The sequence below is a fragment of the Oryctolagus cuniculus genome, chromosome 20 (genome assembly GCF_051225735.1).
Source record: "Oryctolagus cuniculus isolate XC-2025 breed Fujian yellow rabbit chromosome 20, ASM5122573v1, whole genome shotgun sequence".
Lineage (NCBI taxonomy): Eukaryota > Metazoa > Chordata > Mammalia > Lagomorpha > Leporidae > Oryctolagus > Oryctolagus cuniculus.
The window spans coordinates 20,765,550-20,790,849 of NC_142886.1; the positions used below are offsets into that span (position 1 = coordinate 20,765,550).

Sequence of the window (25,300 nt, forward strand, 5' to 3'; positions counted from 1 at the left end):
ATAAAGTCTTTAATTAGAAGGCTTATAAGAATACGTTTTGCCATATAAAATATGTATTTTATAACTAATGTTTTTCTATTCAGAAGTCCATCATAGTGGAAGGCAGGCATACTAGACAGGTAACTAGGAGTGAGACATGTGTTTGGGGACCAGGTACAGAGCCTGGCTGCCTCCAATCACATCATGGAAGCAGCTGACTTCTTACCACACAGTCTGCATTGCATTGAATACTAATACAGTCATCTTTGAAAATAAATATAGATTAGTTTCTAGTTTTTACAAGGCTTATGTTTACCCAGATCTATGCATTTCATTTAAAGCTGCAATAAGGAGTTTACCCCTGGAGTAACTTCATTAAAATGTTGGCTTGAGTTTTGTTGCATTTTGTGTACAGAGTATGAGCAATGTTTAGCATTTTGATTATAGCATTCCGGGACAAATCTGGGTAGGATTCCAAAATTAATGGATGGCTACCAGATGTATCAAGATGAAACCAGGATCATGGATGAAACCTCAGGCAAATTCTCTCTAAAGTAGGTAAAATCCTAACACTGGTTTTCCTATTCTTACTTCATTATATACTTTGTGTTTGTCATGACATTTAGCATGTTAAGATGAGAATGGATGAACTGGAAAATGACTATCACCCATAAGAAGAGGCTATAATACATAATTTCATTGCAAAAAATCTTTGTGACAGGTTAGCCTTTGTCACCCAAGCATTACTCCAGAGACAATCCTGAAATTACATCACATTTCCACTAATTACATGAACTGGTGTCATGTCACATTCCTTCTCTAAACGTATCATATATTCAGAGGGCTCAAACTACCAAGTTGTAGCACACACAGGCAACTGGCTCTAGTACATCTCTGTTTTCTCCATAGATGGGGCAGGCTTGGGGGCTAACCAGATCCTCTGCACCCTGTGAGTGTGGGAGGCTTGAGCACTCTGACTAGGAATTCTGTGACAGCATTACATGGCATGGGGTGTATCTGGGTCTCTGGGCAATCACTGTGTCTAGAGTGACTGTGTCTAACTCAGAGCCCCTGATGGCCTGGGGCAGGTCATTGCAGAAGGTTTCTTGCTCACATTGAAGACTATACAGATACTTCGTAAAATTCATGTGCCAGCATGGGTGAGAATTGTACTCTCTATAGGCTAATCCCAGTCATTGGTCACCTTGGAAGACAGGAGGTGAGACTGTGATCTCACCAACAGGCAGGATCATACCCTCTTGCCCTGTTTACAAAAGAGGATATCTACCACATCCAATCTGGGTGTCACTCTGAATACTTGCTCCACACTGGAGTATTGACCAGGGCTCCCTGACACCACCCAGCACATGCCTCTGTGTAGTTTCTGAAGGAATTGACATTACACTAAGCCTCAAAGGTATAGTTCAAAGATAAAACATATCAGAGGGAAAAAAATCAACAAGTATTTCCACAAATTCCTAAAAGTAAATGCAGATACACAAGAAACAAGAACAAGGAAGATAATATGACTCCCCCAAAGCAACACAACAACACTTCAATATTAGAACGTAAAGACTAAGGCATTGATGAAATGCCTGAAAAAGAATGAAAGAAGAATGATCATAGGTGTATTCAGAAGCAATGAGAAGAAAACTCATGAATTGCAGATCCATACATGATACGGATGAAAAATTTACCATGAGATACAGATTTTGAAGAGAAGTCAAATGGATACATTATTTTTTGACTTTTAAAAATTTTATTTAATGGGTACTGCCTGCAGTGCCAGCATTCTATATGGGTGCCGGATTGAGTCCCAGCTGCTTCACTTCTGATCCAGCTCTCTGCTATGGCCTGGGAAAGCAGTAGAAGAGGTTCCAAGTCCTTGGGCCCCTGCACCCATGTGGGAGACCCAGAAAAAGCTCCTGGCTCCTGGCTTCAGATCGGCGCAGCTCCTGATGTTGCAGCCATCTGGGGAGTGAACCAACAGTTGGAAAATCTCTCTCTCTCTCTCCCTCTCTCTCTGCCTCTGCCTCTCTGTTGTAACTATGCCTTTCAAATAAATAAATATTTTAAAAATTTTATTTAAAGTATAAATATTTCATATGTTTCCTATATAGAAATTCAGGAACATAGTGATACTTTCCGCCCTACGCTCCCTCTCACCCATGCTCCTACACTTCTTCCTCCTCCCTCTCCTATTCCCATTCCTATTTTTTACAAAGATATGTTTTCAATTAACTTTATACTCATAATATTAACCCTACATTAAGTAAAGATTTCAACAAATAGTATGAAAAATAAATCAATGTCCCTCAACAATTGAGACAAGGGCTGTTCAAAATCATCACATCTCAAAGTGTCAATAACACTCCTATAGATTGATTACCTTCTAAGTACTCTATTAGTTACCACAGATGTGGGAGAACATATAGTGTTTGTCTTTTGGGGACTGGCTTATGTCATTAAGTATAATGGTTTCCAGTTGCAATCATTTTGTAGCAAATGACAGGATTTCTTTTTTTGTTTTTACCAGTGTGTAGTATTATCTAGAGTATATATACCATAATTTCTCTATCCAGTCTTCAGCTGATAGACATCTGGATTGATTCTATATCTTAGCTATTGTGAGTTGAGTTGCAAAAGACAAGGGAGTACAGATCAGCCTCTTATACACTGATTTCATCATTTGGGAAAATTTCCTGCAGTGGGATGACTGGGTAATATGGTAGGTCCATATTCAGATTTCTGAGGTATTTCCTACTGTCTTCCACAGTGCTTACATCAGTTCACATTCCCACCAAGAGCAGATTAGGTACTTGTTTCCTCACATCCTTGCCAGAATGTGTTGTTTATTGATTTCCCTACAAGAGCTATTCTAACCAGAATGAGGTGAATCCTCACGGTAGTTTTGACATTTATTTCCCTGATCATTAGTGATCCTGAGCAGTTTTTCATGTGTCTGTTGGCCATTTGAATTTCCTCGCTTAAAAAATGCCTGTTCAATCCTTTGCTCCTTTGCACATTTCTTAACTGGATTGTTTATTTTGTTGTTAAATTTCTTGAGCTCTTTATAGATTCTGGATGTTAACTCTTTATCAGTTGCATAGTTTATAAATACTTTCTCCTATTCTGTCAAAAGCCTCTTCACTTTGCCGAATATTTCTTTTTCAGTGCTTTTTCAGAAGCTTCTCATCTTGATATAATTCCACTTCTCAGTTTTGGCTTTGATTGCCTGTGCTTCTGGGGTCTTTTCCAGAAAGTCATTGTCTATGCCAATGACTTGCAGAGTTTCCCTCAACCTTCTCTAGTAATTTGATAGTATCAGATTATAGATTTAGATCTTTAAACAATTTTGAGTAGATTTTTGTGTAAAGGTTAAAGTAGGGGTCTAGTTTCATAACTGTGCACAGAGACCCAGTTTCCTCAGGACCATTTGTTGAAGAGACTGTCCTTGCTCTAGGGACTGATTTTAACTCCTTTGTCAAAGGTAAGTTGGATGTAGATATGTGGATTGATTTCTGGAGTTTCTATTCTCTTCCATTGGTCTATCCATCTGTTTTTGTTCTAGTAGCATTATGTTTTGATTATAATTGCCCTGTAGTATGTCTTTAAATCAAGTATTGGGGATTGGATTAAAATGGTGGAATAGGGAAGGAGCTTAGTCCTCTAGTCTAGGAGAAGATAGTTTTTTTAAAAGTGGAGAGAGTGCATTCTCAGGGAAGATTTATGTAAAAAATGGCAAAAAAGGGACACTATGGACCTACATGGAGGGTATAGACACATACAACTCAGGGCCCCAGCAGCCAAGAACTTCCGTATCACATCTGGAGTGGGGTGACCAGTCTGCAGCAGCCAAAGTCACTGGCAATAAATCTACAGGAACTTAAAAATCTAGCTTGGATCCCTGTGGGGGACAGTGTGCCTGCCAAATGAGAGGAGAATGGGGGAGGGGGGGACTTGTTTCTCTCTCCCCGACCACTCTGCATCTGGCATCCTGCTGATAGAGGATGGGTGCCATTTTGAACATACATAACAGCTGCATCAGCTCATGTCCATACACCCAGCAACCAGCCAGTTGGAGACACCTAGTCTGGTGGGGAGAACTGACAGGAAGCTGGGTCTCATGACTGTGGAAGGCTGTGGACCAGGACTGTGAAAACATTGTGGCTGTGTGGGAGGGCTCAGGGTGTTGCTAGGACTTTGGACAGTCACTGTGGAAGGCTCCACATGCTCAAGGCTCCCTGATTCCCTGGTGGTGAGGGCCATTGCTACAGAATCTGTGCTTACACCAAGGACTGCACAGATGCTTTGTGTGGTTCTTGTGGCAGTGCAGATGAATACTGTACCCACAGGGGATAGCGCCCATTTGAGGAGAGGAGGTGAGCTGAGCTATGCCAACAGAACAGAACAAATCTCCCCCTTGATTAAAAAAAGAGAGAGAGATTTACCACACCCAATCTGGGTGTCACCTTGGACACACACTTTACCCAGAACGCTGAACAGTGCCCCCTGGCCACAGCTACCACATGCCTCTAGGTATTCATTGAAAAAGTGGACCTCCACTAATCCACAGAGGAAGAGTCCAAAAACAAAAACCATCACAGAGAAAAAAACAAAGAAACCAATAAGTATCTCTTCAAATGACAAATAATACATGCAGCAATTCAAGAAACAAGAAAAAAAGAACACAACATGACACCCTCAAAAGAACACAACACTTCAATACTAGAAAGTGAAGACAAAAAGATTGAAGAAATGCCAGAAATGGAATTCAAAAAAATTGATCATGGGATTACTTAGAAGCAATCAGAAGCAAACCCATGAACTAATGAAATCTGTACATGACATGAAAGAAAATTTCTCCCATGAAACTGAGATCTTAAAAAGAAATCAAAATGAAATCTTGGGAATGAAGAATGCAAAAGAACAAATAATAATGCAGTGGAAAGCCTTAACAACAGAATTGGTGACACAGAAGAAAGAATATCTGACATAGAAGACAAACTGCAGGAAATTTTACAGTCAGGCCAAAAACAAGAAGAAATTAGAAATATAGAAAACACTGTTGGGAATCTACAGGATACTATCAAATGAACCAACATATGGGTCTTAGCAGTTCCCAAAGGTGTGGAAAGAGAAAAAGGTTAGAAGGCCTTTTGAGTGAAATAACAGAAAACTTCCCTAATTTGAGGAAAGAAAGGGACATCGAAGTACAGGAAGTACATAGAACTCCTAATAGATATGACCAGAAAAGATCTTCACCATGACACATAATGGTCAAACTCTCCATAGTAAAACAAAAAGAAAAAATTCTAAAATGTGTACAAGACAATTTGGGACATGCTCAGGCTGACTTGCCCCAAATGGTAGAGTTAGAAACATACCAGGGGACTCCAATTCAATCCCATCAAGGTGGCATGTACCAGTGCCATCTCACTAGTCCAAGTGATCAATTTCAGTTCACAATTGATCATAATGAAAGGACTAAGAGTCAAAGGGAGCACATAATCAAGTCTAGTACCTGCTAATACTAACCGATAGAATAAATAAAGGGGAGAGTGATCCAACATGGGAAGCGAGATACTCGGCAGACTCATAGAATGGCAGATGTCCTAAACAGCACTCTGGCCTCAGAATCAGCCCTAAAGGCATTCGGATCTGGCTGAAAAGCCCATGAGAGTATTTCAGGCATGGAAAGCCAAGACACTCTGGAAAAAAAAACCTAAATGAAAGATCTCTGTGAGTGAGATCCCAGTGGAAAGAACAGGTCTTCAAAGAAGGAGGTACCTTTCTCTGAAGGGAGGAGAGAACCTCCACTTTGACTATGACCTTGTCTAAACGAGATAAGAGTCGGAGAACTCAAGGGGCTTCCATAGCCTTGGAAACTCATGACTGGAGCATGGGGAGATTACTGATGCCATAAACAAGAGTGTCAATTTGTAAAGTCAACAACAGGAGTCTCTGTGCACTTACTCCTCATGTAGGATCTCTGTCCTTAATATGCTGTACATTGAGACTTAATGCTATAACGAGTACTCAAACAGTATATTTCACTTTGTGTTTCTATGGGGGTGCAAACTGTTGAAATCTTTACTTAATGCATACTAAACTGATTTTCTGTAAAAAAAAAAAAAAGAAGAAGAAGAAGAAGAAGAAATTCTCAATTCCCAACTTGACTCTCACTGGGATTAAACATGACAATAGGTCTGATCTGATTTCATCATCATTTAAAAAATCATCTATTTTTCACTTTATGTTTCTGTGTGGGAGCAAACTGTTGAAATCTTTACTTAATGTATGCTAAACTGATCTTCTGTATATAAAGAGAATCGAAAATGAATCTTGATGAGAATGGAAGGGGAGAGGGAGTGGGAGAGGGGAGGGTTGCGGGTGGGAGGGACGGTATGGGGGGGAAGCCATTGTAATCCATAAGCCGTACTTTGGAAATTTATATTCATTAAATAAAAGTTAAAAAAAATAAAATGTGTACAAGAGAAGTGCCAACATCTGAATTGAGTCCATTTCTTAGCTATTGTGAATTGAGCTGCAATAAACATGGGGGTGCAGATAACACTTTCATATACTGATTTCATTTCCCTTGCATAAAATCCCAGGAGTGGCATGGCTAGGTAATATGGTATGTCTTTATTCAAATTTCTTAGGTATCTCATACTGTCTTGTACAGTGGCTGCACCAGTTCACATTCCCACCAACAGTGGATTAGGGTACCTGTATCCCCACATCCTCACCAGCATTTGTTGTTTGTTGATTTCTGTATGAAAGCCGTTCTAACTGGAGTGAGGTGAATCTTCATTGTGATTTTGATTTGTACTTCTCTGATGGTTAGTGATCCTGAGCAGTTTGTCACGTGTCTGTTGGCCATTTGAATTTCCTCTCTTCAAAAATGCATGTTTTACTCCTTTGTTCATTTCTTAACTTGATTGTTTGTTCTGTTGTTGAATTTCTTGAGCTCTTTAGATATTTTGGATATTAATCCTTTTTCAGTTGCATAGTTTGCAAAAATTTTCTTCCATTTTGTCAGTTGCCTCTTTACTTTGCAGAGTCTTTGTTTAGCAGAGCAGAGCTTCTCAGCTTGATGTAATCCCATTTGTCAATTTTGTTTTTGATTGCATGTGCTTCTAGGGTCTTTTCCAGAAAGTCTTTGTCTATGCCAAATCTTTCAATGGATCCCTAATCCTTTCTAGTAATTTGATGGTATTGGGTCATAGATTTAGGTCCATGATTCACTTTGAATAGGTTTTTGTGTAAGGTGTTAGGAAGAGGTCTTGTTTCAAACTTCTGCAGTTCCCCAGGACCATTTGCTGAAGTGACCTTCCTTTTTCCAGGAATGGATTTTAGCTCCTTTTTCAAAAATAAATTGGTTGTACATGTGTGGATGATTCCTGGAGTTTCTATTTTGTTCCATTGATCTATCCATCTGTTTTTCTGCCAGTACCGGGCTGTTTTGAATATAACTCCCCTAGAAGAAATGGATAGATTGTTGGATACATACAACATATCAAAATTGAGCCAGGAAGACACAGAAAACCTAAACAGACCAATAACCAAGACAGAAATTGAATCAGTAATAAAGACCCTCTCAACAAATAAAGGCCCAGGATCAGATAGCTTAACTGCTGAATTCTACCAGATATTAGAGAATAAATAATTCCAATTCTTCTCAAGCTATTCAAAACAACTGATAGGGAGAGAATCCTCCCAAACTTCTATGAACAAGAATCACCTTAATTCCTAAGCCCAAAAAAGATACAACAGAGAATGAGAACTATGGACCAATATCCTTAATGGACATATATGCAAAAATCCTCAATAAAATAATAGCTAAGCAAATAAAACAGCAAGTCAGAAAGATTGTTAACCTGGACTGGCTTATTTCTCTACGTATGTTTTTAGGTTTTATCCATTTTGTTGCAAATGACCAGATTTCATATTTTTGTTTTTTTAACCACTGTGTAATTATTCTATGGTGTACATATCCCAAAATTTCTTTATACAACAACTCCCTGGTATGCAGGGATGGTTCAACATTTGCAAATCTATAAACATGATACATCACATTAACAAACTCAAGAACTATACAGTTATCTCAATAGATGCAGAGAAAGCATTTGATAAAATATAACATCATTTCATGGTGAAAACTTAAGCAAATTGAGTATAGAAGGAACATTCCTCAAGACAATCAAAGCAAATTATGTCAAACTCATGGCCAGCATAGTGTTGAATAGGGAGAAGGTGGAAGCATTTCCCTAAGCTCCAACCCTGTAAGGATGCCAACTCTCACCATTGCTATTCAATATATTCCTGGAAGTTTTAGCCAGAACCATTAGGAAAGAAAAAGAAATCAAAGGGATACAAATTGGAAAACTGGAAGTCAAACTATCCATACTTTCAAAAGACATGATTCTACATATTGGGGATCTAAAAAACTCCATTAAGAGACTACTAGAACTCAAAAAAGTTTGGGAAAGTGGCAGGATAGAAAATCAACAAAGAAAAATCAATAGCCTTGATATGCAGACAATGCCATGGGTGAGAATAGCTCCAAAAAATTAAATACCTTGGAATAAATCTAACAAAGGACATCAAAGATCTCTATGATGAAAATTAAGAAACACTAAAGAAAGAAATAGAAAAAGACTTTTTTTAACTTTCATTTAATGAATATAAATTTCCAAAGTACAGCTTATGGATTACAATGGCTCCCCCCCCATAACGTCCCTCCCACCCGCAACCCTCCCCTCTCCCACCCCCTCTCCCCTTCCATTCACATCAAGATTCATTTTCAATTCGCTTTATATACAGAAGATCAGTTTAGCATACATTAAGTAAAGATTTCAACAGTTTGCTCCCACACAGAAACATAAAGTGAAAAATACTGTTTGAGTACTAGTTATAGCATTAAATCACAATTTACAGCACATTAAGGACAGAGATCCTACATGGGGAGTAAGTGCACAATGACTCCTGTTGTTGACTTAACAATTGACACTCTTGTTTATGGCATCAGTAATCACCCTAGGCTCTTGTCATGAGCTGCCAAGGCTATGGAAGCCCCCTGAGTTCACCGACTCTGATCATATTTAGACAAGGCCATTGTCAAAGTGGAAGTTCTCTCCTCCATTCAGAGAAAGAACCTCCTTCTTTGATGGCCTGTTCTTTCCACTGGGATCTCACACACAGAGATCTTTCATTTAGGTTTTTTTTTCCCCCAGAGTGTCTTGGCTTTCCATGCCTGAAATACTCTCATGGGCTTTTCAGCTGGATCCGCATGCCTTAAGGGCTGATTCTGAGGCCAGAGTGCTGTTTAGGACATCTGCCATTCTATGAGTCTGCTGTGTATCTCACTTCCCATGTTGGATTGTTCTCTCCCTTTTTGATTCTATCAGCTAGTATTTGCAGACAGTATTCTTGTTTATGTGATCCCTTTGGTTCTTAGTCCTATCATTATGATCAATTGTGAACAGAAATTGATCACTGGGACTAGTGAGATGGCATTGGTACATGCCACCGTGATGGGATTGAATTGGAATCCCCTGGTATGTTTCTAACTCTACCATTTGAGGTAAGTCAGCTTGAGCATGTCCCGAATTGCACATCTCTTCCCTCTCTTACTCCCACTCTTATATTTAACAGCTATCACTTTTCAGTTAAGTTTCAGCACTTAAGAAGAATTGTGTATTGATTACAGTATTCAACCAAAAGTATTAAGTAGAACAAACAAAAAAATACTAAGAGGGATAACATATTAAGTTGCTCATCAACAGTCAGGGTGAGTGCTGATCAAGTCACCGTTTCTCATAGAGTTCATTTCACTTTAACAGGTTTCCTTTTTGGCGCTCAGTTAGTTGTTACCTATCAGGGAGAACAAACAAGTGGTATTTGTCCCTTTGGGATTGATCAGCTCTTGTCCTGACGGTTGATGTACAATGTAATACTTTATCCATTTTAGTATTTTTTTTGTTCTAGTACCATTGGTTGAACCCTGTAATTAACACAAAATTATTCTTAGGTGTTTAAATTTTAACTGAAAAGTGATCCCTGTTAGGAATTTGAAAAACATTATGCTGAGTGAAATAAGACTTTATAAATGGAAAAATCATCCATGTTCATGGATTGGAAGAATCAACACCATCAAAATGTCCATACTACCAAAAGCCATGTACAGATTCAATGTGATCCCAATCAAAATAAAAAGGACATTCTTCTCAAATCTAGAAAATATGATGCTAAAATTCATATGTAGGCCAGCGCCGCGGCTCAATAGGCTAATCCTCCCCCTAGTGGTGCCAGCACACCAGGTTCTAGTCCTGGTCGGGGTGCCGGATTCTGTCCCGGTTGCCCCTCTTCCAGGCCAGCTCTCTGCTTTGGCCCGGGAGTGCAGTGGAGAATGGCCCAGGTCCTTGGGCCCTGCACCCCATGGCTCCTGCCTTTGGATCAGCGCGGTGCGCCGGCCTCAGCGTGCTGGCCGCGGCGGCCATTGGAGGGTGAACCAACAGCAAAGGAAGACCTTTCTCTCTGTCTCTCTCTCACTGTCTACTCTGCCTGAAAAAAAATTCATATGTAAATACAAGAGACCCCAAATAGCTAAAGCAACTTTATACAGCAAAAACAAACCTGTAGGCATCACAATACCTGATATTTTTCTTGTTATTTTTTTTAATTCAGAACTATACAGCTAAACAGTTATAAACTTCATATAGTTCATAATTACAACTTCAGGAACATAGTGATTCTTTCCACTGTGTCAGCTCTTCCACTCACATTCCCACCCAAGTTCCTCCTCCCTCTCTTATTTCCACTGTTATTTTTTGCTAAGATCTATTTTCAATTAAATTGGTACACATTTGATTATGTCTTCCTTATTCTTGTTTCTTGAATTGCTGCATTTATTATTCAGCATTTGAGGAGATACTTATTGGTTTCTTTCTTTTCTCTCTGTGAAGGTTTTCATCTTTGGACTATTCCTCTGTTGATTAGTGGAGTTTCCACTTTTTCAGCGAATACCTAGAGGCATGTGGTGGGTGTGAACAGGGAGCTCTGTTCAGTGCTCTGGGTGAAGGGAGTGTCCAAGGTGATACCCAGGTTGGGCATGATAAATCCCCCCCCCTTTTTAACCAGAGGTGAGGTTTGTTCTGTTCTGTTGGAATGGCTCAGATCACTTCCTCTCCTCAAATGAGACCAGTGCCTGGGCACTAGAAACATTCAGAAAAGTGAAGAGGCAACCAACAGAACAAGAGAAAATATTTGCAAACTATGCAACTGGTGAAGATTTAACATCCAGAATCCATAAAGAGCTCAAGAAAGTCAACAACAACAAAATAAACAATCCAGTTAAGAAATAGGCAAAGGACTTGAACAGACATTTTTTCAAGAAAAGAAATTCAAATGGCCAATAGACACATGAAAAATGCTCAGGATCACTAACCATCAAGAAAATACAAATTGAAACTACAAAGAGGATTCACCTCAGTCCAGTTAGAATGGTCCACATACAGATATCAATAAACAACAAATGCTGGCAAGGATGTGGGGAAAAGGTACCCTAATCCACTGTTGGTGGGAATGTGACCTGGTGTAGCTACTGTGGAAAACACTATGGAGATATCTCAGAAATCTGCATATAGAGCTATCAAAATGCTCAGCCATCTCACAGCAAAGAATTTTCCTAAAAGAAATGAAAGCAGTGTGTAAAAGAATGATCTATACTCCTGTGTTCATTTTAGCACAATTCATAATAGTTAAGATAGGGAATCAATCCAGATATCCATCAAATGTTGACTAAAGAAATTATTACAGTATACATACAATATGGAGTACTACTCACCTGTAGAAAAAATATAAAATCCTGTCATTTGCAACAAAATGGTTACAACTGGAAACCATGATACTTAGTGAACTAAGTCAGTCCCAAAAAGACAAATACCATATTTTCTCCTGCCTCTGTTCTAATTAATAGAGTACCTAAAATTCAATATTTAGGAGTGAAATGGACCCTTTTTTTGACAGGCAGAGTGGATGGTGAGAGAGAGACAGAGAGAAAGGTCTTCCTTTTGCCTTGGTTCACTCCCCAATGGCCGCTGCGGCTGGCACACCGTGCTGATCTGAAGCCAGGAGCCAGGTGCTTCTCCTGCAGGACCCAAGCACTTGGGCCATCCTCCACTGCACTCCTGGGCCACAGCAGAGAGCTGGCCTGGAAGAGGAGCAACTGGGACAGAATCTGGCGCCCCGACTGGGACTAGAACCTGGGGTACCAGCACCACAGGCAGAGGATTAGCCTATTGATCCACGGCACCAGCCAAAATGGACCTTTTGATATTCAATGATTGTTTATAACCCTTGTGTCTTCTGTTAAGAAGCAGTATTTCTTTTCTTCATAGTATTTGTTGAACTCTTTTACTTAGTGTACGCTTAATTATATGATCATTAAGTAAACTGAAACTAGATCTTTGTAAAAATTAAGAGTGGGAATGGGAGACAGAGGACGAAGATGGGTTGGAATATGAGTGGGAGGGAGGGTACTAGGTGAAATTACTATGTTTCTAAATCTGTATATATGAAATACACGAAATTTGCATAACTAAAATAAAATTTAAAAAAGAACATGAGATCATATAATATATTCTGTTGATAGGAATGTAAATTAGTACAGCCACTATGGAAAAGGTATAGAGATTCATTTAAAAGTAGAAATAAAACTTCCATCTGGTCTAGCAATTCCAGTACTGGGAAATATGTTCAGAAGACATGAAATCATTGTATATGAGAAACATCAGGTGCCAGGGCTTTGGCATACCAAGTAAAGCAACAGTGGCAGTGCTGGCATCTCATGTTGGAACAGGTTCCAGTCCCAGCTGCTCCACTTCTGATGTAGCTAAGAGCTATGGCCTGGGAAAGCAGAGGAATACGCCCCACACTCTTGGGTGCCTACACCTACATAGGAGACTTGGAAGAAGCTCCAGGCTCCTGGCTTTGGATAAGCCCAGCTCTAGCCATTAGAGCCATCTGGGGAGTGAACCAGTTGATGGAAGACCCCCTCCAACCCCCCAGCCTGTGCTTCTTCCTCTCTATAACTCTACCTTTCAAATAAATAGATTAGTTTTTTTTAAAAAAAGAAACATCAGCTCCACCATCTTTATTGCAGCATTTTTTCACAATATCTAGGAAGTGAAATCAACTAAAGTGTCCTTAAACAGATTAACTGATAAAGACAAATTAATAAACACACACACACACACACAAATGAACACACACTCAAATGGAATGTTATTAGGCAGGAAAACAGATTAAAAACTTGTCATTTGCAACAAAATAGATAGATCCAGATAACATTAGGCTAACTAAAATAAACCAGAAAGAAAGATAAACATTGCATGTTTAACTTAAATGTAGCTCAAAACAAAAACTCAAAGTGAACACATAACAATATACAGTAGAACCTGAGTGGGGTGAGTGGGGGAGGAATGAAGTCGGATGATGGATATCTAATCAGATTTAAATCAAAGTAAGAAGTCCTAGTGTTACACAGCAAAATATTCTGAGTACAGTTCAGAATAACCTAGTATATTTTTTACTTTTTTTTTTTTTTTTTTTTTTTTTTTTTTGCCGTTGGTTCACACTCCAATGGCCGCCGTGGCCGGCACACTGCGGCCGGCGCACCGCGCTGATCCGAAGGCAGGAGCCAGGTGCTTCTCCTGGTCTCCCATGGGGTGCAGGGCCCAAGGACTTGGGCTATCCTCCACTGCACTCCCTGGTCACAGCGGAGAGCTGGCATGGAAGAGGGGCAACCGGGACAGAATCCGGCCCCCCGACCAGGACTGGAACCCGGTGTGCCGGCGCCACAAGGCGGAGGAATAGCCTAGTGAGCCACGGTGCCGGCTCTAGTATATTTTTTAAAAAACAAATATAAGAACAGAGGTCGAAGTCTCTAATTACAAAAAATAATGTAAAAAGAAGAAATGTTGATTACACTGATCTTATCAGTACACACTATATACTAGCATTGATGTATCAAAATGTAGCCCTTAAATATGTATAATTATGGTTAATAAAAAAATTTTCATTCAATGTCTACCCAAGGCAGGGTTGTACTCAGGGCTATGTTACAGTAAACCTGAAATCTGGATAAACAGGCTAGAAGCATGTGATTTGAATAGTTCCACACCATATACTCCACTACTTAAGTGACACACCATGATTACTGGGAGAAAATGCAGAGAACACACTACTCAGGACAACAGATGTTTTTTCAGATCTTCTTCATCTCCTATCCTGACCCATAAGTATAAAACTAGAGTTGAGTAACAGCATAATCCAATGGAAAAAACTGATCAAGATTTATGTAAAAAGAAACTTAATTCTGGAGATGATGGATCAACCAGCAAAATATAAAACTAGAAATGATGGAAATGATTTGGAATACCTCTCCCAAGAGACCAGATTTTACAACGGGTAAAGTCCTCAGGACATAATACAAATTTGCTCCTGGAAAACACTCAGAAAAATGAAACAAGTCATGTTCACACAGTGAAGTTAAAATGTCCAGAACTGTGATACTGAAGGGATGAGAGCTTCATGCAAAAGTTTAACTAACTAGATGACATGGATTGATCAGACATGGCCAAAAGGGTCTACAGATAAAAGGACAATTTGAGCAGGTATATTCAGAGAACACATTTCCCAATGACGTAAGTAGTGTTCTGATGAGAAGAGTACCAGCTTCATGAACTGTGCAATGTCAGCTCCATGTGGGTCACAGCTGAAAGGAGGAGAATGGAACCAGAGTTTGGCTCAGTGATAGCAATGGTGAAAATACATCTCTGATACAAAGTATGGCAATGCTTAACCATACCAGAGGGCAAGAGGTATTCATTATTATAAAGGCTGAAAGTCAGAATGGCACTAAGGCTCAAGGACATAGTAGAAGGATTTCAGGAACCCTCAGGCTAAAACAGATGATCATGCAGCATAACACTACTTTATGCCCACTGAAGGCATGAAGAACTGATGACTAAGAAGTAAAAAAGATTTTACCCAAAACACTTGATCAATTGTCCCCCTTCTGGAACTAAATTATACCAAATGTGACACATGAAGGCCAGCAGTTTGGCACAGCTTAAACTACTCATTGGGAGGAAGACATTCTGTTAAGCATGTGTGACGCTGGAGATGGCAATCTGCCCATTATTTCGCTTCACTGTGTTCTAGCTCACTAAAGGCTTAACAAAGGCCAAGTGTTTAACCTAATGCATAAGATGGTGCATCAGAGTGCCTGGGTTCACTTGCAGGCTCCAGTTCATGACTCCAGTTCTCAGCTACTGCAGACCCTCTCAGGCAGCAGTGATACCTCAAGTAGCCCATTTCCTGACACATGCACGGGACACCTGGATTTAGTTTCTTGCTCCTGGCTTTGGCTCAGTCAAGTAGTAGCTACTGTAGCTATTTGGGGAATAAGGCAGCACTTGTGAGCTCTTCCTCTCCCTTCCCCACTCTCCACACCTAATGCTCAAATAATTAATTTTAAACTGTCAGTTGTCATTACATGGGATGCTGTGGCACTGGGAAATAAACATAAGAAATGGATATGCATCAGCTCTTTGAAGTGGATTTGCTTTCTATGCCCTATAACAAATTACCACACTCAGCAGCTTAAAACAACACAGTTATTATCTCACATGGGAGAGGAGTGTGGGCATGGCCTACAGAAATAGGCCCTTGGCAACAAGCAAGATGTCACCTGGGCTTCACTGGCATCAAAGGCCGTTTGCAGGAAGATTTGCTTCCTGGGTTACTCAGACGACACTGCCTTGCAGCTGTAGAACTTGAAGCAGCTGGCTTCCGCAGAGCCAGACAGAATGAAACGGCATTGCTTCAAGTCTCACCTCTTAAAAGGACTTACCTGGTAGCTCAGGCCTACCTAGGCAGATCTTTCTTTAACTAACTAGAGTTAACTAGGTAATATCTTAACTATACCTGCAAAATCACATCACATTTGCCATATAATCCATAAGATGCAAGATACGGATCCCACCCAGGTCCATGGGAATGGGTTACATACAGGTTCCCAGGGCATGAGACCCGAGGGAAAGCATCTGAGAATTCTGTGAACCACAAGACATAAAGGGGAAAAGTAAGTAGAAGGAATCAAAGTTTTGAAGGAACACTCGTAAGTGACTTTCATGCACCACAAAAAAGAGTGAAGATCTGAGGGCAAACGACAGGAATGAGTGCAAAGTAGCAATTTCCTGCCAGAGGAGGAGAGAGAAATCCAATTGGCTACATCTAAAAAGTTAAATAAATTTAAAATGATTAATTCATAGCTGATCAAGGCACCTCAACAAAGAGGCCCTACACTCACCTGAGCAATGGATAGAAAACAAAAAGCAAGGACTGCATTACCAGATTGATAGAAAAGTTCTAAACAGAAGTATCAGGAACACCAAACTGGACAAAGACTTGGAAAGCCAGCACAGAGAGAGCAACAAAGCACAACACAGTGCCTACCCAAACTCTTTTACCAAGGTAACTCTGTCTTTCCAGGAAAAGGTATCTTAAAAGCTATGCAATCCACCATTGCTGTAGATGGTAAGCCCGGACCCTAGCAGTATTCCACAGCCTAGGAAATTGACTTTGAATCCAGGCTAGAAAACTGGACTGGGGTCTGAGTGACAGCTTTGCTGTGTAAAAGGAACCTTCATTGCCTCCCTCCCAAACTCCAATTTGGGGTGCTATAGCAGAGCCTCTGTTCAACTTCATTCTGTCTTCCAGGACAGCAGGCTGCTCTGACCCACATGCAGCCAACAAAACCAGAGCCAGGGCACTCCCCAAGACAAAGAGCATATGCCATGATCTGATATTTGTGTTAGGTAACATGAAAGGCTTAAAGGCAGCTTGCTTTCAGTACAACACGGAAGACTCTGTCCCAGGTCAAGGCTGAAATACATACAGCCTGTCACCATGGTCATACTCTCTGACAGACCCCATGATATTGACCACACCAGTGGTCAGAAAGGAGGCAAAGTAGAGTCGGTGGTGAGGCCCAGTGGGAGAATCACAGTGTGTGCCTCTGGGTTCCTGTAGCAGAAAATCATATGCCTTTGGAATAACCCCTGGCATGGTATTTAGCAAACTAACTGGAGACACAGAGTGACCATGTGATCACAGAAAGTACCTTATCATGGGAAACAAATTTATCTGGGACCTAGAACTGTCCATCAAGAGCAGGGTTCTGTCAATCCCTTCACATCATGAGGTTTGGAGCCAATAATAAAGAAAAAATGGTAAGTGGCAAATTCCATCTCAAATATAAGAGAACCCAAATGCACAGGTATCTGAGCAGGTAAGTCAAATTCCACAGCACTGATACTCCTCCTTCAGCTCAAACTTCTTGATGCAAAAACAGGAATCCCACATAACCAGCTGAAGGAGAAGATGGAACAGCTCATCCTGGAGTCATGGACATGTCAGTGCATCATTTGTGAACAAGCCTAAAGCTGCAAGCAGTTTTAAGACACAGTTTTTCTCAATAGAGGAGCTGGATAGGAAGAACTGTGAGGGGAAATACTCCAAATGTACTGAACTTGGGTTGTATAAGTAGCTGTCTAACTTTGGGGGGATTGACGAGGTCCAACAGGATCATATATACAATAATGGGAAATAGCAAATGGTCAGGCCAGTGGTACAGGTGACTGCAACAAATTATCTTGGAAGATGGGGGACCAGGAGAAGTAGGGTAGAAACATACTTACATGGAATGTAAGTGTGAAAGACCACTGAATCACATGTTGATGCTCAACAAAAAGGATCCTGTGTGGAAGATGCAATAAATGGCATAGACAAAACAGCCCAGCAACTGGCATCAGCCATCCTTGGCACAGGCCACTCAGTGTTGGTAAGAGTAGATCCTGTATCAAAGAATGGTCAGGGACTGGACTACTCAGGACTGCCTCTACATGGATTACTACATACTAAGACAAATTTAGGGGCCGGTGCTGTGGTGTAGCAGATAGAGCCACTGCCTGCATTACCAGCATCCCATGTGGATGATGGCTCGAGACCCAGCTGCTCCACTTCTGATCCAGCTGACTGCCACAGCCTGGGAAAGCAGTGGAACAAGTCCTTGGTCCCTGCACGCCCAAGGAAGACCTGGAAGAAGCTCTTGGCTCCAGCCATTGCGGCCATCTGGGAAGTGAATCAGCTGATGGAGGTCCTCTCTCTCTCTCTCTCTCTTTCTCTCACTCGCTCTCTTTCTCTGCCTCTCCTTTTCTCTCTATGTAACTCTGACTTTCAAATAAATAAAAAATCTTTATAAAAAAATAAATATAGCCACTTCTTTGAGTGTCTTTCAAAACAGCAATGAAGATCTGTCTAACCCTAGATTTGGAACCCTTCTTTGAGAAACACTTAGTAGGAAATTGAATCCATTAGGACCCTATCATTCTGGAAAGGCCAGCATCCCTACAGCAGAACACACAAATTCTGGTGGTAAATGTGCCTCACCTCACTACAGGTGTAACACTGAGCCTCAATAAGCACCAGTAATAGCCAAAGGCATTTGGAATATCTCATCCAGCTATCTGGTGTTCCTGTGTAATACCATACCAGAGCAGGGTACCAACTTTACAGCAATGGAATTGTACAAGACTGTGGTATAGATGTTGTAGCTCAGATAAAATAATACAGGAGATGCCAGCCCAATAATGCATTGGAAATATATTCTGAAGGTGCAGCTGAAGCTAAAGCTAAATCACTGATTTAATGAGGAATTATATGTACTGAACCTGAGCCCTAAGAAGGGTCTGGAAACATACAGATTGAAAGTGGAGGGGCCCCATTTTCCATGACTCCCAAAGTAAATTGAGGTGATGAGTGTTTCCCCTCCCAAGTAATTCAGGATTATACAGAGTTGGAGATCCTGGATGTTGAGGGGTCATATTTTTCTTTTTTTTATCTTTTATTTAATGAATATAAATTTCCAAAGTACGACTCATGGGTTACAATGGCTTCCCCCCCCATACCGTCCCTCCCACCCACAACCCTCCCCTTTCCCACTCCCTCTCCCCTTCCATTCACATCAAGATTCATTTTCGATTATCTTAATATACAGAAGATCAGCTTAGTATACCTTAAGTAAGGATTTCAACAGTTTGCTCCCACACAGAGACATAAAGTGAAAAATAATAGATGATTTTTTTAAATGATGATGAAATCAGATCAGACCTATTGTCATGTTTAATCCCAGTGAGAGTCAAGTTGGGAATTGATAATTTCTTTTTTTTTTTTTTACAGAAGATCAGTTTAGTGTACATTAAGTAAAGATTTCAACCTTTTGCACCCCCATAGAAACACAAAGTGAAATATACTGTTTGAGTACTCGTTATAGCATTAAGCCTCAATGTACAGCACATTAAGGACAGAGATCCTACATGAGGAGTAAGTGCACAGTGACTCCTGTTGTTGACTTTACAAATTGACACTCCTGTTTATGGCATCAGTAATCTCCCTATGCACCAGTTATGAGTTTCCAAGGCTATGGAAGCCCCTTGAGTTCTCCGACTCTTATCTTGTTTAGACACGGTCATAGTCAAAGTGGAGGTTCTCTCCTCCCTTCAGAGAAAGGCACCTCCCTCTTTGAAGACCTGTTCTTTCCACTGGGATCTCACTCACAGAGATCTTTTTGCCAGAGTGTCTTGGCTTTCCATGCCTGAAATACTCTCATGGGCTTTTCAGCCAGATCCGAGTGCCTTTAGGGCTGATTCTGAGGCCAGAGTGCTATTTAGGACATCCGCCATTCTATGAGTCTGCTGAGTATCTCACTTCCCATGTTGGATCACTCTCCCCTTTATTTATTCTATCGGTTAGTGTTAGCAGGTACTAGACTTGTTTATGTGCTCCCTTTGACTCTTAGTCCTTTCATTATGATCAATTGTGAACTGGAATTGATCGCTTGGAATAGTGAGATGGCATTGGCACATGCCACCTTGATGGGATTGAACTGGAATCCCCTGGTATGTTTCCAACTCTACCAATTGGGGCAAGTCAGCCCGAGCAGAGGGGTCATATTTTTCACCAGGGGGCAAAGTGAGAGTCATATTGCACTCCTTATTAGCAAACATTGTCATCAAGGAATTTTGAACTCACTGTCCTTTAAACCAGATACAAAAGTAGGGTCCCATCCTTTAAAGGGGTGGTTGACAATAATCATCAACAGAAGCAGGATTGATGTTATAAGATGTGAATAAAAGGGTATATGTGCACAACCCAGGCTTTCTCCTCAGGAACTGCTTGGTAGTCTCTGCCCAAAGGAAGCTCTAAATGGATAAAATCAGCAACCTCAGCCTGAAAGGCCATGGTGACTAGATGTTCAGGCTGGTGATAAAGACCTGCATTATGACACCTGGGAAGAATCCAAGGCCGTCAGAATACTCACCAGCTGGGAGTGAGGGAAATGAGAGTAGAGAGCGAAACAAACACTATTTATACTTTCATCCCCACAACCAAGTACAGCATGCATGGACTATGGTTCATCATCAACTTCCCTCTATTAATGCTCTCCACAGGAATAACTGCTAACCAGACCATCTAACAGTTGCTGACAGAATATAAATGCAAAATTGACCGGTGTGCAAATATCACACCGTGAAATCAGCCACGTGGATCTACCTTCAGGAAGGTAGGCAGCCTCCGAATCATAGATCTTTTTCAATTTTAATTTCAGACAGACATGCCAGCCAGTAAAAGCACTTCCCAGGCATCCACACCCAATGACCAAGGAGAGGGTGTGAGTATCCAATCAACTTGGCCCAACTCAGACAACTGTTATAAAACATTTCACTACTTGACTGGTCAAGGCAGCAATTTGGTTCAATTTCATATCTGTACTACTGAATTTCTCAGCCTCTCTTATTCAATTGATGTCTAACATAACCTTCACTCTAAATTATGGGTCAGTGTGCTCAGGAGACCACAACGTACCAGCGTAACTGGTAAGAGTAACTACAGAAAGCCCCAAACACTCTACGGTCAGAGGAACAAAGGGAAGAAATTGTATTCATTAGTGTGCAGATGATTATAGGCAGTCCCAGGAAAACAAAGGGTGAGGTCTGGATGGAACTGGTTCTTGGAACTCACAGGAAGAACACACACCTAATCCAATCTGCATCGCAGTCACTGACTGCTGCCAGTACCCTCAGGAAGAAAAGGCATGGTTCTAACAGTAACCACAAACTGCAATCCAAATTGAGCAGGGCTACAGGTTGAATAGCCTCAGCATTTCAGAAATGCTAACACAAAGGAAACAAAACTCCCTTCTCCACTCATCTGTCACTCCAGGTTGCTTCTTCTTTCTACTGGTTCACAATCAAATGTACCAAACAGAAGTGAGCCTTGTAGACACACATCCCAGAAATTATCAGTGAAAATGTGACAAGAGGTTCAGAACTGAGAGAGAGCACCTTAAATGTTTGGCTATTTTGGCCTTAGATCAAGACACAATATTGGGGAAAAATTAATGTTTATGTTGTGGAAAACATTACAAAGTAAGAAAATGTAGGCATCTCATGCAATAATATTTAATGCTTATGTACCTGATATGAGGTATCAATGAATTTTATCTGAATAATTAGACATGTCCTCTTACTTTTTTCCTTTTTATTGAAGGAAAAATTAGAGATGCATTTAAAGAACGTTGTTAGTGTTAGCTTCATCACTTTCTTCTCCCGCTTCCCACTATTCCTCTCCCTCTTTCTCTGCTTCATCTACATTCTCTGTTTCCTCTATGTTTTTCTTTTTCTTACACAACAGAAAGCAGCAAAACAAACAAAAAAGTGTAATAGGAATGAAGATTAATGCAGATGACAAAAATGTTCTTTCCTTATAAGTTGATCCAGGCACTTGCAGTGACAGTGGGACTGGTGGACCACTATCTACACTACCCCCAGGGCCCCTGACAGTACAGTTGGGAGGTGCCCATCCTGGGTGACAGTGACAGTGCTGTTTATTATTGCAGACCCCACTCATGTTGCAAAGCTGAGTCTGACAGGTTTCTGATGCTTTAACCATATCGACACATTTCCTGCGGAGGCACATCTTGCCTGGAGCACACACCGTGCCATCTTTCACTTCACCGATATCAGGTATGGACATCCCTAGGTGATAATCAGTGCCCCAGCAAGTGGTGCCATTGAGGTGAAACTGATGCACCGTAGAATGTTCTATCAGTGTGGGAATTGTGAGCACATTTTCACACTGAACTCTCCCACACATGACATCAGGAGCCATACACTTTACATATGTGGTGCCTTCAATACCACAGTGGCCAAAATGAGTTCCTTGGGTGTTCATTTTGTTGTAGCAACTTTCAGATGCGCTCAGGGCCCCTGTGCCAAAAATCTGCTTACACTGAGAATCGTGGTTATTACATGCATTTTCATAGCAGTAGGAATTTGTACTGCAGAGGATTCCGTCTTGTTTATATACATCATCTGGGCACACATGTGACGTCCCGTTGCACCACTCTGGAAGATCACATTTGTGGGGAGCAACTGAGACTAGACTAAGTTACTGGAATTAAGACTTATTCTATGCATCTGCTCTCCCACAATATGGCGCTGAGAGAGAGACCAAACAACTTCTACACAGCTGCCTCCAGTTCGACCAATAACCTGCAGGAGCTGATCCTGTCCTGATTGGAGGAGAGCAGCGTGCTCGGCGTGTGGGCAGCAGAGTTGGGATTGGTGGAAGAGGACTATAAAGGAGGAGAGAGACAACATGCACCAGGAACATCTGAGGGAACATCTGAAGAAACACCTGAGCAGCCCCCGAGAGAGCCGGCCAGTGGCGTGCCGCTCCTCCGCGGAAGCGGGGAAACTGGCAGGGGGGTACTGCCCCTCCACGGAGGTGGAGGGGTCGGCAGCCAACCCGGGAAGGACCAGCCAGCAAACCCAGGAAGGGCCGAGCAGACAAAAGAACAGCGCAGGGTCCAGTGTCGTTCCTCCGTGAATGGGGGAGCGACAACATTCACTGGCCTTCTGTCTACATACAGTCCCTAGAGGAAGGAAGTTGCAGTCTTTGCAACAACCTCCAAAACCACAAGCAGCCCCAGGCTTTAAAGCACAGTTCAACATACAACAAAGATGGAATATACACTCTTGTATAGACCCACAGTCACACTGCTCTCTGTCTTCAACCACTCGGTTCCCACAGAATCTCAACCTTAAGAAGTGCTGTGGTTGTGCAGGAGACAGTATACACGTTCCAGTATTCATAGTATTTGCCATATATTGGGAATAACTACAGTTGCTGAATCTCCGTAACTGCTGTTTGGAAGGATACATTATGCAATACCGATCTGGACATGCACACCACCTATCATCATGCCACATACCAAAATTATGACCAATCTCATGGGCCAAAGTAAGGGCAAAAATGCTGAATCTTCTGTCTTCAAAAACATCAACTCCACAATTTATAGGACGTCGGCATACTCCTCCAACATAGGCAACTCCAAGTTTGTCACCATGTAATTCCTTTATGAACAGATGTGCAACATCATGGTGAAGACGGTTATCAAAAAAAAAAAAAATCCAAAGGGAAAAAGTCTCTATAACTAAATCTAAGTCACCACTTGTATTTATGGGGTTTTGTACATTCCAGATTTCAATCCCAGTCAAAGTTACATCAACCCCCATGTGGTAATACAATTCATCCACTATATTGATAACATGAAAAACTTCAGCCTGCACTATTGACTCATTACTTTGAGAGTAAACAAACCTACCATTGTCCACGACCACTGCCAGCTCAACAAACCGCCAGTGGGCCCACCAATTCAGATGAGAACGTGGTTTCAAAGTGAAATTATATGATGCTTGAAATGCCAATTGGCGTGCTATTGACTCTTCTGTTAACCCACATCTCATGTGCGGGGACTCTGTCTCATCACTGCCTACCTGATACACCAGGTGCTCAAATGTGGTAGAGTGCCTGATGGGTTCAATTTCATACATGAGGTCATTTATCTGTAGCATTCCTCGAAATCCCCCAGAACAGGTGCTGAGGGCAACCAGAGACTCGGGGGCCCCCTCCACATAACCATGATAGTAACAGTCATCAGGGACAAAGGGATGATCCTCCTGGAGGCCATGCTGCTCTGTGTAGGTGAACACAGGGAGGTGTGTGGAAACCAACAGCCTCTTGACCCTCATGTGGACAATGTGCCTCTGGCCCCCAATCCGCAGGCGGTAGGAGAGCCATCCTGGAGCCTTTGCACCTCTACCCCTGCTGGTCACCTTCGAGGGGATCACCACTTCTGGGGAGCTGAAATGCTGGGAGGGCCTGGCTTGGGAGAGGCCATGTATGGACAGAGATACCTCAAGGCAGAGCAGCAGAAGAGTGATCCTGGTATGCATCAGGGCCCCACACACTGCCATGCTGGTGCAGTTGTCATGGAGCCATCAGTCCAGAAAAAGCAATTCAGAGTATGAGGAACTGCTGGTCTGGCTCCTCCCTCTGAGCTGCTCTGGGTCCCAGGCTGACCTTACGGATCTGTGTCCTGGCAGAGGTGGACCATAAGTGTAGCAGGGCTGAAGTGAAGAGAAGAAGAGGAGCTGGGAAAGGATTGGGGAGGTAGGAAGGGTGGGAAAGAGAAAGAAGGCAGTGAGACTAACATGATTCTTGAATTGGGATCACAGCTGAAACAGTAAAATTCACTGGCTTTGGTCTAAGCTATATATACGGAGAGGGAGTTTGCAATGGAAAAAGAAGATTGATAATAGGTGGGTAATGGGTAATTGCCAAATATGGTTTGTAGATATATAGGATTCATTATATAGTATCCTGAATCTTGCAAGTTACAATAAATATTTCTTATGTTACCAAATTTCTCTTCCACTGCAAAACGTGCTGGCGTTCTGCACCTTCAGCGCGTATGTGAACAGCACACTCTTGTTCTTTTCTTCTTGCTGTTAGCTCAATCTTTCAATTACTCGGACATTTTACTTAGATTGTGTTCTGTTCTATTTAGCAGGCGTGAAATCCCACTTAAAAGGCTTGTGCAGGGAGTCCAACTAAATAATTGCTTTTTAGGATAATGACTTCTTTTCTGCACAGAAGTCCACCATAGTTAGAGGAAGGCAGGACACTTGTCTCATAACTGGGAATGGGACATGGGTTTGGGGAGTGGGCACAAAGCCCACATGCCTCCAGCCACATCGTGGAGGCAGCAGCCTTTTCTCCACATGCATCCTAACACGCCCATTTAATTAATCAGTGCAGATGATTTTCTGGTTTTCACAAGGCT

General features: G+C 41.5%; 1 protein-coding gene across 1 annotated transcript; it reads right to left on the reverse strand.

Annotated features, from left to right (window-relative positions):
* Positions 1-1,540: 1,540 nt before the first annotated feature.
* Positions 1,541-24,446, reverse strand: LOC149120089 (disintegrin and metalloproteinase domain-containing protein 20-like). The gene is made up of 3 exons (XM_089322521.1): positions 23,018-24,446; positions 21,905-22,544; positions 1,541-1,574 (listed from the first exon to the last, which is right to left on the reverse strand). Exons 1-3 carry the CDS (start codon positions 24,429-24,431, stop codon positions 1,541-1,543), a joined length of 2,088 nt encoding a protein of 695 aa, XP_089178647.1. The 5' UTR covers positions 24,432-24,446.
* Positions 24,447-25,300: the final 854 nt, after the last annotated feature.

Coding starts and splice junctions, on each gene's coding strand:
- LOC149120089 (XM_089322521.1), bottom strand. CDS start 24,431: ATGGCAGTGTGTGGGGCCCTGATGCATACCAGGATCACTCTTCTGCTG. Junction 22,545..23,017: donor TAGACAGAAGGCCAGTGAAT/GTTGTCGCTCCC, acceptor GTCTAGTCTCAG/TTGCTCCCCACAAATGTGAT. Junction 1,575..21,904: donor AGTGGTCCACCAGTCCCACT/GTCACTGCAAGT, acceptor ATTCTTTTTCAG/GCATTTCATCAATGCCTTAG.